Here is a 15,930-nt window from a genome sequence, read left to right on the forward strand (position 1 = left end):
AGGAAGCATTATTCGCAAATTCAAGGCAAAGGGCACTGTTGAAACGCTACCTGGTCGTGGCAGAAAGAAGATGCTGACTTTGACTGCTGTGCGCTACCTGAAGCGCAAAGTGGAGAAAAGTCCCCGTGCGACTGCTGAGGAACTGAAAAAAGATTTGTCAGATGTGGGTACTGAAGTTTCAGCTCAGACAATAAGGCGCACACTGCGTAATGAAGGCCTCCATGCCAGAACTCCCAGACGCACCCCCTTGCTGTCTCTAAATAATAAGAAGAGTCGACTGCAGTATGCCAAAAGTCATGTGGACAAACCACAAAAGTTTTGGGATAGTTTTCTGTGGACTGATGAAACAAAATTAGAACTGTTTGGAACCATGGATCAACGCTATGTTTGGAGGAGGAAGAACAAGGCCTATGAAGAAAAGAACACCTTGCCTACTGTGAAGCATGGCAGGGGGTCAGTCATGCTTTGGGGCTGTTTTGCTTCTCTAGGTACAGGGAAGCTTCAGCGTGTGCAAGGTACCATGAATTCTCTTCAATACCAGGAGATATTGGATGAAAATGTGATGCAGTCTGTCACAAACCTGAGGCTTGGGAGACGTTGGACCTTTCAACAGGACAATGATCCCAAGAATACCTCCAAGTCCACTAGAGCATGGTTGCAGATTAAAGGCTGGAACATTTTGAAGTGACCATCGCAGTCACCAGACTTAAATCAGATTGAGAACCTCTGGTGGGACTTAAAGAAAGCAGTTGCAGCGCACAAGCCTAAGAATGTGACTGAACTGGAGTCTTTTTCCCATGAAGAATGGGCGAAGATACCCGTAGATCGCTGCAAGACACTTGTGTCAAGCTATGCTTCACGTTTAAAAGCTGTTATAACTGGAAAAGGATGTTGTACTAAGTACTAAGATTGAATGTCACTTGGGGGTTGAATAAAACTGATAATGATGTGAGCACAGAAAATACATTTGTGGTTATTTCATTATAAATATTATGTTATATTTGTCTGACTTACAAGTGCCTCTTTGATGTACAGTACAGACCAAAAGTTTGGACAAGCCTTCTCATTCAAAGAGTTTTCTTAATTTTCATGTCTATGAAAATTGTAGATTCACATTGAAGGCATCAAAACTATGAATTAACACATGTGGAATTATATACATAACAAAAAAGTGGGAAACAACTGAAAATGTCATATTCTAGGTTCTTCAAAGTAGCCACCTTTTGCTTTGATTACTGCTTTGCACACTCTTGACATTCTCTTGATGAGCTTTAAGAGGTAGTCACCTGAAATGGTCTTCCAACAGTCTTGAAGGAGTTCCTCGAGATGCTTAGCACTTGTTGGCCCTTTTGCCTTCACTCTGCGGTCCAGCTCACCCCAAACCATCTCGATTGGATTCAGGTCCGGTGACTGTGGAGGCCAGGTCATCTGGCGCAGCACCCTATCACTCTCCTTCATTGTCACATAGCCCTTACACAGCCTGGAGGTGTGTTTGGGGTCATTGTCCTGTTGAAAAATAAATGATGGTCCAACTAAACGCAAACCGGATGGAATAGCATGCCGCTGCAAGATGCTGTGGTAGCCATGCTGGTTGAATATGCCTTCAATTTTGAATAAATCCCCAACAGTGTCACCAGCAAAGCACCCCCACACCATCACACCTCCTCCTCTATGCTTCACGATTGGAGCCAGGCATGTAGAGTCCATCCGTTCACCTTTTCTGCGTCGCACAAAGACACAGTGGTTGGAACCAAAGATCTCAAATTTGGACAGCAAAGCACAGATTTCCACTGGTCTAATGTCCATTCCCTGTGTTCTTTAGCCCAAACAAGTCTCTTCTGCTTGTTGCTTGTCCTTAACAGTGGTTTCCTAGCAGATATTCTACCATGAAGACCTAATTCACACAGTCTCCTCTTAACAGTTGTTCTAGAGATGTGTCTGCTGCTAGAACTCTGTGTGGCATTGACCTGGTCTCTGATCTGACCTGGATTTCTGCACAAATTGGTCATAAAATGTGATCTGATCTTCATGTAAGATCACAGATAGACAATCACAGTCTGCTTAAACTAATAACACACAAATAATTAAATGTTACCATGTTTTTATTGAACACACCATGTAAACATTCACAGCGCAGGTGGAAAAAATATGTGAACCCTTGGATTTAATAACTGGTAATAACTGGTTGAACCTCTTTTGGCAGCAATATCTTCAACCAAACATTTCCTGTAGTTGCAGATCAGCTGTGCACAACGGTCAGGAGCAATTCTTGACCATTCCTCTTTACAGAACTGTTTCAGTTCAGCAATATTCTTGAGGTCATGCAACAGCATCTCAATCGGGTTGAGGTCAGGACTCTGACTGGGCCACTCCAGAAGGCATATTTTCTTCTGTTTAAGCCATTCTGTTGTTGATTTACTTCTATGCTTTGGGTCGTTGTCCTGTTGCAACACCCATCTTCTGTTGAGCTTCAGCTGGTGGACAAATGGCCTTATGTTCTCCTGCAAAATGTCTTGATAAACTTGGGAATTCATTTTTCCTTCGATGATAGCCCTGATGCAGCAAAGCAGCCCCAAACCATGATGCCCCCACCACCATACTTCACAGTTGGGACAAGCTTTTTATGTTGGTGTGCTGTGCCTCTTTTTCTCCACATATAGTGTTGTGTGTTTTATCCAAGCAACTCAACATTGGTTTCATCTGTCCACAGAATATTTTGTCAGTACGGCTGTGGAACATCCAGGTCCTCTTGTGCAAACTCTAAACGTGCAGCAATGTTTTTTGGGACAGCAGTGGCTTCCTCTGTGGTATCCTCCCATGAAATCCATTCATGTTTAGTGTTTTAGGTATCGTAGATTCGCTAACAGGGATGTTAGCATATGCCAGAGACTTTTGTAAGTCTTTAGCTGACACTCTAGGATTCTTCTTCACCTCATTGAGCAGTCTGTGCTGTGCTCTTGTCTTTACAGGATGGCCACTCCTAGGAAGAGTAGCAACAGTGCTGAACTTTCTCCATTTATAGACAATTTGTCTTACGGTGGACTGATAAACAGCAAGGCCTTTGGAGATACTTTTATAACCCTTTCCAGCTTTATGCAAGTCAATTTTTTTTAATCTTAGGTCTTCTGAGAGCTCTTTTGTGCGAGGCATCATTCACATCAGGCAATGCTTCTTGTGAAAAGCAAACCCAGAACTTGTGTTTAATTTATAGGGCAGGGCAGCTGTAACCAACACCTCCAATCTCATCTCATTGCTTGGACTCCAGTTGGCTGACACCTCACTCCAATTAGCTCTTGAACATGTCATTAGTCTAGGGGTTCACATACTTTTTCCACCTACACTGTGAATGTTTACATGGTGTGTTCAATAAAAACATGGTAACATTTAATTTTTTGTGTGTTAGTAGTTTAAGCAGACTGTGATTGTCTATTGTTGTGACTTAGATGAAGATCAGATCACATTTTATGACCAATTTGTGCAGAAATCCATATAATTCCAAAGGGTTCACATACTTTTTCTTGCAACTGTATGTGTGCACTCACATTAATAAATGGGGCCAAAGGGACCAGTGTTTTTCAGGCAAACCAAATGTGGATCCTAATGAGAACAGAAACATTAGACATTTTTTTATAAAGTGCAAAACAGAAAATATTTTCTCATGATGTGATTTACAGTATTTTCCTATATTTGTGGTACATATGCGGTAGGTACTGAATATAGTAGGTAAAGTATGTGATTAGTGCTCCCTAATTATATCAATCTTCTTAACTCGTGCAGTTTGAGAATGAAATAATACTGAAACTGGACCATGAAGTTGAAGGAGGGCGAGGTGACTGGCAGTACATGCAACTTTTTGAAACTATGTAAGTAAGACTATATATACTGTATATCATCCTTTTGACTGGAAGGAGTGAGCCAATATTAGTAATGGGCATAATATTGTCGAATACATCTGTCATGTGCTTTTTTTGGCTAGTGATGAAAAAAGACCCCAACAAGTAAATTGAAGTGTTGCAAAAGAAATGCATCTCTTTAATCAATCCATAATTGTGAACTTTATAGATGTGGTCTAGACGTGACCTTTTAACAACTAGATCATTATATTTTGTTTAAAATAGTAATCAAGGTTCTATAACTTTAAGATTGATGTTATGGAACAAAGACTCTTACATATGTGCTGCATTACAATTAGGTGAATTGGTGGGTTAGGCGTACTAAAACTGTCCTTTAATAACATTATCTTGATGAAAAGTGAACAAAATTGCTGATCTTGAGATAAATGAGTAAAATAACTGCTATAATAGTGCGAGAGTGTTAGAATCTGTGGTATATTACTTTTCTTTTTATGTTACCCTTTAAAATAATGGCTTAGTGCATACTAATATTTGTGTCTGACTCTTATAACAGCAGAAGTCATTTATTTTACCGTTCTTGACATGTCATCATTTTTAAATGAGGCAATAATTATGTTAATGATTGTTTCTTAAAAAAATGAAAATAAATTCTAGTGTTGAAAAACATGCCCTATAATTAGAAATACAAAGGGGCTTTGGTTCCCTTGCTGGTATTATGCACTTGATCTATACATGTTTTCTAAAGTTTTTACAAGCAAGTGCAAGATCAGGGGAGAACTGGAATGGAAGGAGAACAGAGTCAGAGAGTATGGGGATGTTGTTCTTTTTTTAGAAGCCTGTACAAAGAACAAGCAGTATTCAGTCAGGGTTTATTACCTTTCAGGGATTCAGGAAAAGGAGGTGGGGTTGTGAAAATGTCTATTTTAAAGATCTGCCAACAGTACTGACATGTCTATTTTAGTAAATACTTACATTCTTACTTTTACTCCATGAATCTCCAATTAAGGTTTTTACTCTTAGAAATATATGCTGGGCCATTCTTCGGTTATTCCTCCTGGAATTGATATGTTCTGGGTGTATAATATATAAACTGGCTTTCACATGTACTCTAAGGCCCCTTTCACACGAGCGTGACGGATTAGGTCCGGATGCGTTCAGGGTGCATTCAGTGAAACTCTCACTATTTTGCAAGCAAGTTCAGTCAGTTTTGTCTGCGATTGCGTTCAGTTTTTTCCACGCGGGTGCATTGTGTTTTGATACGCTTTTCACACGTGTGATAAAAAACTGAAGGTTTACAAACAACATCTCTTAGCAACCATCAGTGAAAAACGCATCGCACCCGCACTTGTTTGCGGATGCAATGCGTTTTTCACGCAGCCCCATTCACTTCTATGGGGCCAGAGCTGTGTGAAAAACACAGAATATAGAACGCAGAACTGATGCGTGAAAAACAACGCTCATGTACACAGCCCCATTGAAATGAATGGGTCAGGATTCATTTGCGGGTGCTCTGTGTTCACGTCACACATTGCAGATTTTTGGTGTAAGCTAAGCCAACAAAGTCATAAACTAGATTAGACTGTCTAAATATGCACCAGATTTATCATCCCGCATCAGCCACTGGGAAATTTGGAAGTTTTTTAAGACATTCTACATTTCCTCTGTCTATAAGCTAGACAGGATTAGTAAATTTGGACCATTGTGCGATATTTTCCTACCTCATAAACACCAAAGTTCAAAACACTTCATGAATAAGCCAAACTAAGACTCTATGGACAACATCTACTATGATAAGTGCACCACAAAAAGTGTTTATGATAGAATTCTGGTGCACCTCATTTTAGACACATTTATGAGTTGCTCCAAAAAGAATGGAGTGATTATCAAGACCCTATATGCCATTGTTGGTACTTAAACATTCATGCTCCTACATTTAGGCGCACACAATGGTTTACACCGTTCTCAAAACTGGGGAGTGACGGGGGCAGGCTGGGGTGATAGCAGGAGTGAAGCCTTTGGAACTGTCAAATTCACCATTTATGCCTGTTTCCAGGTGTTAAATAATGACAGAAATCTACTCTAGCCAGTTGTTGGAGTAGGTTTCAATACATTTTTATTAGAATGTTTTATACAAAACTGTAACAGCATGTAAGCGTACAGCATATTTATAAAGCTGAAGTCCATGATTCTGGAGCACAAACATGGCACAGATTAGATCAACATAGAGTTGGTCTACAGTTTTTTGTTTGTGGCTCAGAGACAGAATTTTGACACATTGGGAGATATTTTATACCGCCAAGAAATAGGTGGTATAAACTAGAGTATACACTTTAAAGATGCACAAGATTTATCATTCTGCATCAGCCATAATGATAAATTTGGAACATTTTCAGACTGTCTATATTTACATTGTCCACAAATTAGCAGGATCAGTAAAGGTGGGCCTACGGTAACTGTTTAATTAAATGTGTGCAAGGAAACTGCTGAATTAGCTTACCCTCACTTATGAGCGGCATAGGCAATATTTGTTTTTGCGATATTTTGCAAATTTTTCACATAATATTCACAAAAATGTGTGAATTCTAGAATTTGCAATCTCCATTCATTATTTTTGCTATTTTTATTGCTATTTTTGGCGCAAATCGGCACCAAAGATGCACATATTTTTTGTGTAATACATGCAACTTCACATTTTATCAGGTCTGAGTAGATATTACTGATTTGTGCACTAAGTATTGTTGTGACATTACAGCACTATGTCTGTAGCGTGTATGTATGGACAGCAGAGAAACAGTAATTCCTATCACACTACCTAGTTGACTATAGAGACAGCTAAGTATAATTCGCTATGCGATTATATGACTGCTTTTTTTTATAAATAGTATAATTATAATAATTATCAGGTATTATAATTATTCTATTTATTTTAAAAAAAAGCAGTAATATAATCGCATAGCGAATTATACTTAGCTGTCTCTATAGTCAACTTTCCTATATCATTGCTAGAATTAGCGAAGTTGATGAATAGGTAGCTAAAATGAAGATGCAGAATACTTCGTTATCTTCGTTTTGTGGAATATGACGAATACATTCGTTATATTCGTTTTGTGGAATATGACGAATACATTCGTTATATTCGTTTTGTGGAATATAACGAATATATTCGTCAATTCGCTAATTCTACCAAGCCATTGAAGCCATATTCCATGCTTATGGAGCGTCCCCATCACCATGGGAACGACTCCATATACTAGAATGTACTGTCGGATTTGAGAATTACGTTGAAATCGCAATTCGATTTTTTCAAGTTATAATAATCGAATTTCGATTTTAACTTAGCTCTGCTATATGCCATATTAGTTAGCCTAATATGGCATATAGCAGTGCTAAGTTAAAATCAAAATTCGATTATTATAACTTGAAAAAATCGAATTGCGATTTCAATAGGAGAGTAGCCTTTAAGTTAAAATCGAAATTCGATTATTTAAATCGCATATTAATCGCGATAACAAGAATAATGACGAATATTCGATTTCGACGAATATAAAACGAATATTCTATCGAATATTCGCGAATTTCGTCGAAATCGAATATGGCACCTGCCGCTCATCACTATACCTAACACCCTGCACTGGAACCTATCAGATACACTATATCACTATCTAACCTACACTGACTATCTCCCACTAACTATCTGTATTATATATATATATATATATATATATATATATGAGCTAACTAACTATCTAATGTAATTGGATAAGGAATAGGATCCAGATGAAAGCACAGAGCACACCAATGTCACTGCTCTCTCTCCCAGAATGGCTGCTGGGGAGGTTCTTATACAGTACGGGGTAGGCAACTTTCCTATTGGTTGCTAGGGATGTTGCTAAGCTCTGAAAACAGATATTGCAGCCTTCTCATTGGCCCACAAGCAAGAAGGGAGGTTACTGATAAAAAAAATTATCTAGAATATTCGCGATTACGAATATATAAGCACTAGATTCTAGACTTTCACAAATTCTCAAAGTGCTGATATTCGCAATAAAAATTCGCGATTAGAATATTTGCGATCAACACTAACCCTTACTTGCTTGTATAGATTTTTAATCATTTTATTGGCACTTTACTACCAAAACATTTTATTAAATATGAGCTATGATACATTTAGAGAGGATTTTAATTGTTTTCTCCCCCGTGGTGTAACTAGACTCCTATGGGCCCCACTTAAGGCTACTTTCACACTAGCGTTCATAGGTCCGTTCGTGAGCTCCGTTTGAAGGAGCTCACGAGCGGACCCGAACGCCTCCATCCAGCCCTGATGCAGTCTGAATGGAGCGGATCCGCTCAGACTGCATCAGTCTGGCGGCGTTCAGCCTCCGCTCCGCTCGCCTCCGCACGGACAGGCGGACAGCTGAACGCTGCTTGCAGCGTTCAGCTGGCCGTGCAGAGGCGAGCGGATCCGTTCAGACTTACAATGTAAGTCAATGGGAACGGATCCGCTTGAAGATGTCACCATATGGCTCAATCTTCAAGCGGATCCGTCCCCCATTGACTTTACATTGAAAGTCCGAACGGATCCGCTCAGGCTACTTTCACAATTTTTTCTAAGTTATTTATGCAGACGGATCCGTACTGAACGGAGCCTCCGTCTGCATTAATATGATCGGATCCGTTCAGAACGGATCCGCTCTGAACGCTAGTGTGAAAGTAGCCTAAAACTTGGGACCAGCATCCCCATCATTATGCACAAACTATTAAACACCCTGCACATTTCTTTGCCAGCAGGAGAGCCCATGGAGAATGAAGACAGCACAAAGCTGTCAACTTGAGGTCTGCCTGAGTGAGGTGCCCAGAAAGGGGCAGGGGGTCCTGAGGCTCTTTACAGCTGTGTGCTGTCTTGACTCTCCATGGGTCCTGCAGGCAGCACTTGGCTAACACTGACTTTAGGGCCCATGGAGAGTGAAAACCTTAGTCCCCCTTCCCTGTCTGAGCCCCTGTTGCTCTTTCATGGATTCCACAGGTTTTATGTTACATCTTCTCATTAAGGTGAAATAAATGATTACTTTTGACTTAGTTTAAAGTAATAAACTATTTCAACATTCAAGGGATGCAGAAATTTTGAATTGCATGCATGTTTACCCCCCTTCGTTGGTTTCCACGTGGCAGTTGTAACAGTAAGTACTCATCTTAGCGCGTTTGATTTTCATCATTATCTTCTTTCTATGTTGCATATAGTATAGTGACTTCAATTTAAAAATTGTGAATAAGGTACAAATTATGTGCAAAAAATACACCAGCAAGCCAGACAATTTAAACTAATGGCTAAAAGCCAGGAAAAGTGTTTGCATTTTGTAATAGTTGAAGAAAAACATGATAGAATTCAAAATGCTAATGCCATCTGGATTCCTTTAATAAAATAGCACATATTTGTGTGTTTGGAAATTAATTGATAGTCGTAGGTAGGTTACCGACATCTGTGTACTCTTTGTTTGCAATAAAAAAAGAAGATAGTTAAGCTTTTAAAAGCAAAATATATTTAAATGCAAAGCATAGTAATAAAAAGAAAAAAAAAAAAAACATGGGCCTTGTATAGCTTCAGCTAACAAAATGTGTTTGCTTGTAATATGTTGCCATGTTCCTTCAGATTGCTGGATTATGCAAAAAAACATCCTTACATCTTTAAGATGGTGGAAAGCTTTGTGACTCTGATAAAAGGCCTTTTGGAGAGGCTATTGGATTACAGAGCAGTGGTGACAGATGAGAGCAAAGACAACTGGATGAGCTGCACAGTCAACTTATTGGTGAGTGGTATTATTTTCATGCATGCCTGAAAGATTAACAAACTCTTCACAGTAAGTGAAGAGGCAACTGTGAAACGTGCTTTTATGACTGCAAGAGACTGAGGACTTAAGTGCACAGCATGTTGCAGTAGCTACATTTAATGAGCAGTGAATAAGGAGACTATTGCGGAACAGAATATTTTATTGAATTTTAAAGTTCATACAAATAGAAAGGTAATACAATAATACAAAGTCTAAGCACAGCCATGGATTGTAGATACAATACCAGTAGACATATGAATGATAGTACATATTTGAAATCAGTATCCGTGATGATGACCAATTCAGAACAGAAAAGGGATGACCTTTCTTCAGTTTGGGTCAATGACATATAGGATGGTACTGAGCAGCCAAATAAATGGTCTTGATGTTCTAAGGAGGCTTTTGAAAACAGAATATAATTGTTTTATTCCCCGTTGTATTAATCATGGGAACTCTATATTAGTCTCTAATACACATATAACTGTAGTAACTTTTGTGTTAATCATAATTTCCTCCATACCACTGAATCCACTTTCACAGCAGAATACATAGATCTGTTTGCATTGAAAAGTAAATATAAAATACCTATTAGGCTGTATGATTATCAAGCCAATTACTGAGAACAAGCGTCCTCAGTCCAATGTTTGGACTGTATAATCAATTAGCTGATAAACGAGCGAATGCTTGTTTGTCAGCTGACGGCCATCATTCATCAGGGAGAAAAGTGCCTGATTATCAGCAGCACTTCTCCCTGTGCTGTGATACCAGTATAACTGAATAATGAGGGAGTGACTGTGGTAGCAATTAGTGTTGATTGAGCATGCTCGGTCGAACACCATTTCGGCTTGAGTATATCGATGCTTGGCACATGGCGGTGTTCGGCCGAATACCGCATTTGCTCAAACGCAATGCTCGAGTCTCCTCCCTGCACGTTTGTTGGCTGCTACGCAGCTAATAAACGTGCAGGTAAGTGCTGCCCTTCACTGTAATGCCGTAGCCTTGTTGGTTACTAGCACTACAATGATTGGCTGGCGGGAACGCGTCATCGGGTGCTATATGGCACCCGATGACACATGTTCGGATGTTCGGCTCAGTGTTAGTCAGGGAGAGCTGTGCTGAGGAAGGGAAAGATAGTGTAGGGAGTGAAAAAAATAATTTCAGTAGAAAAACTTTAAGGACTATTGTGTATGGCAGAAGCAATATATATTTTTAGCTCAACCTGCGCTAAATTGCTAAAACTTTACAGACACAAAAGTCCTTTTAAGGACTATTGTTGTGTGTTGCAGCAGCAATATATATTTTTAGCGCAACCTGTGCTAAATTGCTAAAACTTTACAGACCCAAAAGTCCTGCGCTAAATAGCGTGCAATAGTTAGGCCGCTGCAGACAGCGACATTATCTGCGTTACATCTCCTGTGTAACGTGTACGCATCCCAAAAATATCAGTCACATCCAGCGTACTTTTTCTATAGACGTGTCCACTGCGGACAGTAAAATTAGCTGGGCTACATCTCCAGTGTAACGTGTGCGCATCCAAAAACTATCTGTGACATCCAGTGTACTTTTTCCTTAGACTGTGTCCGCTGCGGACAGTGAAATTTCCTGGGGTACATCTCCTGTGTAATTTGCACATCCCAAATACCTATAACATTCCCTGTAATTTTATATTAGCCGCTAGTGGCATCAGCAACATTATCTGCGGCATTTCTCCTGTGTAATGTTTCCACATCCAAAATACCTGTGAGATTCTCTGTACTTTTATATTAGCCACTGATGACATCAGCGACATTATCTGTGGTATTTCTCCTGTGTAACACGTGCGCTTCCCCAAAATATCAGTGACATCCAGTGTACTTTTTCCGTAGACAGTGTCCTCTGTGGACAGTGACATTACCTGGGGTACATCTCCTGTGTAATGTTTCCACATCCAAAATACCTGTGACATTCTCTGCAATTTTATATTAGCCGCTGCTGACATCAGCAACATTATGTGCAGTATTTCTTCTGTATAACGTGTGCGCATCCCAAAAATATCAGTGACATTCAGTGTACATTTTCCGTAGATGGTGTCTGCTGCGGACAGTGACATTAGCTGCGCTATATCTCCTGTGTAACATGTGCACATCCCAAAAATATCAGTGACATCCAGTCTATGTTTTTCCATAGACGGTGTCCGCTGCAGACAGTGACATTACCTGGGGTGCATCTCCTGTGTAACATGTGCACATCCCAAAAATATCAGTGACATCCAGTGTACTTTTTCTGCAGACGGTGTCCGCTGCGGACAGTGACATTAGCTGCGCTGCATCTCCTTTGTAGCGTGTGCATATTCAAAAAATATCAGTGACATCCAGTGTACTTTTTCCGTAGACGGTGTCCGCTGCGGACAGTGACATTAGCTGCGCTGCATCTCCTTTGTAACGTGTGCACATCCAAAAATATCAGTGACATCCAGTGTACTTTTTCCGTAGACTGTGTCCTCTGCTGATAGTGACATTACCTGGGGCACGTCTCCTGTGTAATTTTTCCACATCCCAAATACCTGTGACATTCCCTGTAATTTTATATTAGCCGCTGCTGACATGAGCGACATTAACTGCGGTATTTCTCCTGTGTAACGTTTGCACATCCAAAATAACTGTGACATTCCCTGTAATTTTATATTAGCCACTGCTGACATCAGCAACATTATCTGCGATATTTCTCCTGTGTAACATGTGCGCATCCCAAATTCCTTTTTCAATTTTTTTGCGCATACACTTAAAAATACTGTACGTGTCATATACTTTCAAGCATATATCAAATTTTATTTGAAGAAGGCAAGCAGTAAGGGACAGGGGAGTGGCCATGATGCTGATAGTGCACACAGAGGCCGAGGCCTGGGCGCGTTGAAACTGTGCCTGCTGCCAAAGCACAAGAAAAACAATCATCTACGATACCTAGCTTCATGTCCCAGTTTGCAGGGCGGCGCAGGACAACACTCTCAAAGTCAGACCAGTGCAACCAGGTGGTCAGTTGGATTGCAGCAGATAATGCTTGCAGTCGGTTAAGTACCACCCTGTCTTCCACCGAGTCCAGTCTCAGTAGCTAAGAGTCTGGTTAACACAATCCTCACCCTGATCCTCCTTCCTCCCACCATGGAGAGTCTTGCCAAACAAGTGATCACACACTTGGTTATTCTGCACCATTTCTTCATTTGGGCCGCTCAACAAGCCCGCTTGAAGAGGGACATGAGGAGATTTTGTGCACTGATTCCCAAACTCTTGAGCATCAACAGTCACAAAAAGATGACGGTGCGAAATGGCAATTAGTGATTCACGAGGTGGATGATGATGATGAGACACAGTTGCCATTAAGTAAACCGCAAGTAGTGTCTCAAGAGGTTGATGATGAGAATGAGACATAGTTGTCAATAACTGAGGTTGTTGTTAGGTCAACAAGTCAGGAGGATGAGCAGAGTGAGGAAGTGGAAGAGGAGGTGGTGGATGATGAAGTTTCTGTCCCAACCTGGGAAGGTGACAAGATGAGCAAGGACAGCAGTACAGAGGGGGAGGGAGGTGTGACCACAAGCAACCTCACCACCAGCAGCATGATCTGCCATATAGCATCAGAGCACCGTAATAGGTGGGCCGAGCGCCTGGATCCACAATCTGTGTCTGCGGGTCACACCACTGCCTCCTCTTCCCCTGTGTTACGTGCTGGCCAATCCCTGTCAAAGGCGCAGGCCCAGATGCCTCCCGCCCTGCACATGGACCTTCACAAGCTACATCAGCGACCACATCCACTTCCGTGTCCCAGTGCAGCGTACAAATGTCCTTACCCCAGGCATTTGAACGCAAGCGCAAATACCCAACCACCCACCCACCCACAGGCCATAGCACTAAACGCAAAGCTTTCCAAATTACTGGCCCTGGAAATATTGCCATTTAGGCTTGTGTACACTGAGGCCTTCTGCAGCCTGATGTCGGCGGCCGTCCCTGGTTACGCAGTCCCTAGCTGCCACTATTTTTCACGGTGTGCCGTGCCCGCCTTACACCAGCATGTGTCCCGTAACATCAACCATGCCCTGACCAACGCAGTTACTGGGAAGGTCCACTTAACCACTGAAACATGGACAAGTGCTTGTGGCCAGGTGCGCTACATTTTCTTGACGGTACACTGGGTGAATGTTGTGGAGCCCAAGAGTTGTACCCTGGGATGGCACAGGTGCTACCAACCCCAAAGATTTTGGGCCCTAATTCCATCAGGGTTTCTGCCACCACCTACATGAGTGGCTCCAACCGCCATTTCTCCTTCTTATCCTCCTCTGCTTCCACCTCTGAATTATCCTCTTGCAGCACCAGTCAGTCATCAGTCGGTAGCTAGAAGCAGTGTAGCACTGCAGAGGGGAAGCGTCAACAGGCCATGCTTAAACTGATCTGCTTAGGTGACAAACAGCACACTGCCGCAGAGCTGTGGCAGGGGATAAGGGACCAGACTGAGCTGTGGCTCTCGCCACTCAACCTAGAACCAGGCATGGTTGTGTCTGATAATGGCCGTAACTTGGTGGCGGCTTTGGAACTCGGGAAGCTCACACACATCCCATGCCTTGCCCACGTCTTCAACTTACTGGTTCAGCGGTTTCTCAAAACCTACCCCAATTTGCCTGAGCTACTGGTGAAGATGCACCCCATGTGTGCCCATTTCCGCAAGTCATCGACAGCTTCTACTGGTCTGTCAATGCGGCAGCATCACTTACAATTGGCAGCTCACCGACTGTTGTGCGTCATGAGCACACCCTGGAACTCAACGTTCCACATGTTGGCCAGGCTTTGTCAGCAGCAGACGGCAGTAATGGAATACCAGCTGCAACATAGTCGTCACCTTTCCAGTCAGCTTCCACGCTTCACAAGCGAGGAGTGGGCATGGATGTCTGACCACTGTGAGGTTTTAAGAAACTTTGAGGAATCAACACAGATGGTGAGCAGCGATAACGCTATTATCAGCGTCACCATCCCACTTCTGTGTCTACTCAAATGCTCACTGCTCACAATTAAGGCTGAAGCTTTGCATGTGGAAGGGGTGTAAATGTGGGAATACATTACACAGCGTGATAGCCAGACCACCCTCAATTCGTCTTCTTTGCGCAAATTGGAGGAGGAGGAGGAGACGGTTGCCTCCGCTTCAGAGTGGATGTGCAGAAGAGGAGGAAGAGGATTGCACACATGGCTGACTTTGTTAGGCTGCCTTTCCCGTTACCCATGTGTTTTATGCATTTTGGACAACACCGATTACTGGTTGTTCACCCTTCTCTACCCCTGCTACAAAGAGAACTTCTCATCTCTCTTTCCTGTGGTGGAGAGGATGAGCAAAATGGTGCAAAACCAGAAGAGCCTAGTGGAAAAATTGCTCCAAAACATTCCAGTTCACAACGCTGTCAGCAGAATACATAGTTCCTTGGGCAACCGAGGAGAAGAGATGAGAAGAACACACATCGGTTCCAACAGAGGCAAGGCAACACTCTCCAAGGCCTGGGAAAGTTTCATGACACCCAGCCGTGCTTCACCCTGATGCGTGGCCTAGTGTTACAAGGAAAGAAAAGTTTTGGAAGACTATGTCAGCATCTTCAATGATCCCTCTGTGCCTTATAACTACTGGTTGTCCAAGCTGGACATGTGGCACGAACTGGCACTCTACACCTTGGAGTTGCTGGCCTGCCCTGCTGCCAGCGTTTTGTCAGAGCTGGTATTTAGTGCTGCTGCGGGCATAATAACTGATAAGTGAATTCGCCTGTCAACTGAAAATGCTGACAGGTTGACTCTTATAAAAATGAACAAGGCCTAGATTGCCCCTGACTTCTCTACTCCACCAGAGGAAAGCGGCTGAACATAAAGGCACTTTAAATGTGTTTTTTTTTTATAATGTACTGAATACACTGTATTCCCATGTACCCCTTCCACCACAAAAAATAATATATATGGTTAAATCTTCCTTTTCTCGTCCTCCTCCTCCTCTTCCATCATTTCAACATGCTTATTAGTCTTCCCTCACTTCTAAATTTGTAGGGGGTCAGCTCACCTGCAGGCCCTCGCATATATTGTTTTAAAGGTTCAGCTCATCAGCAATCCCTCACCTAAAATCTTTTAGAGGGTCAGCCCACCTGCAGGCTCTCACAGGTAATGTTTTAGAGCATGAGCTCACCAGCAGGCCCTCAGCTACAATCTTTTAGAGGGTCAGCTCACCTGCATGCCCTTGCATATAATGTTTTAGAG

At 42.0% G+C, this 15,930-nt stretch overlaps 1 protein-coding gene across 3 annotated transcripts in view; it reads left to right on the forward strand.

Annotated features, from left to right (window-relative positions):
- Positions 1–15,930, forward strand: part of DOCK2 (dedicator of cytokinesis 2) — a 1,177,826-nt gene that overhangs the window by 864,386 nt on the left and 297,510 nt on the right. For all 3 annotated transcript variants that reach the window (XM_044280877.1, XM_044280878.1, XM_044280879.1), the window contains 2 exons: positions 3,778–3,863; positions 9,502–9,658. In XM_044280877.1, coding sequence (XP_044136812.1) covers positions 3,778–3,863; positions 9,502–9,658 — 243 coding nt within the window. The remainder of the gene's footprint in view (positions 1–3,777; positions 3,864–9,501; positions 9,659–15,930) is intronic.

Source organism: Bufo gargarizans, chromosome 2 (genome assembly GCF_014858855.1).
Source record: "Bufo gargarizans isolate SCDJY-AF-19 chromosome 2, ASM1485885v1, whole genome shotgun sequence".
NCBI classification, from domain to species: Eukaryota; Metazoa; Chordata; class Amphibia; order Anura; family Bufonidae; genus Bufo; species Bufo gargarizans.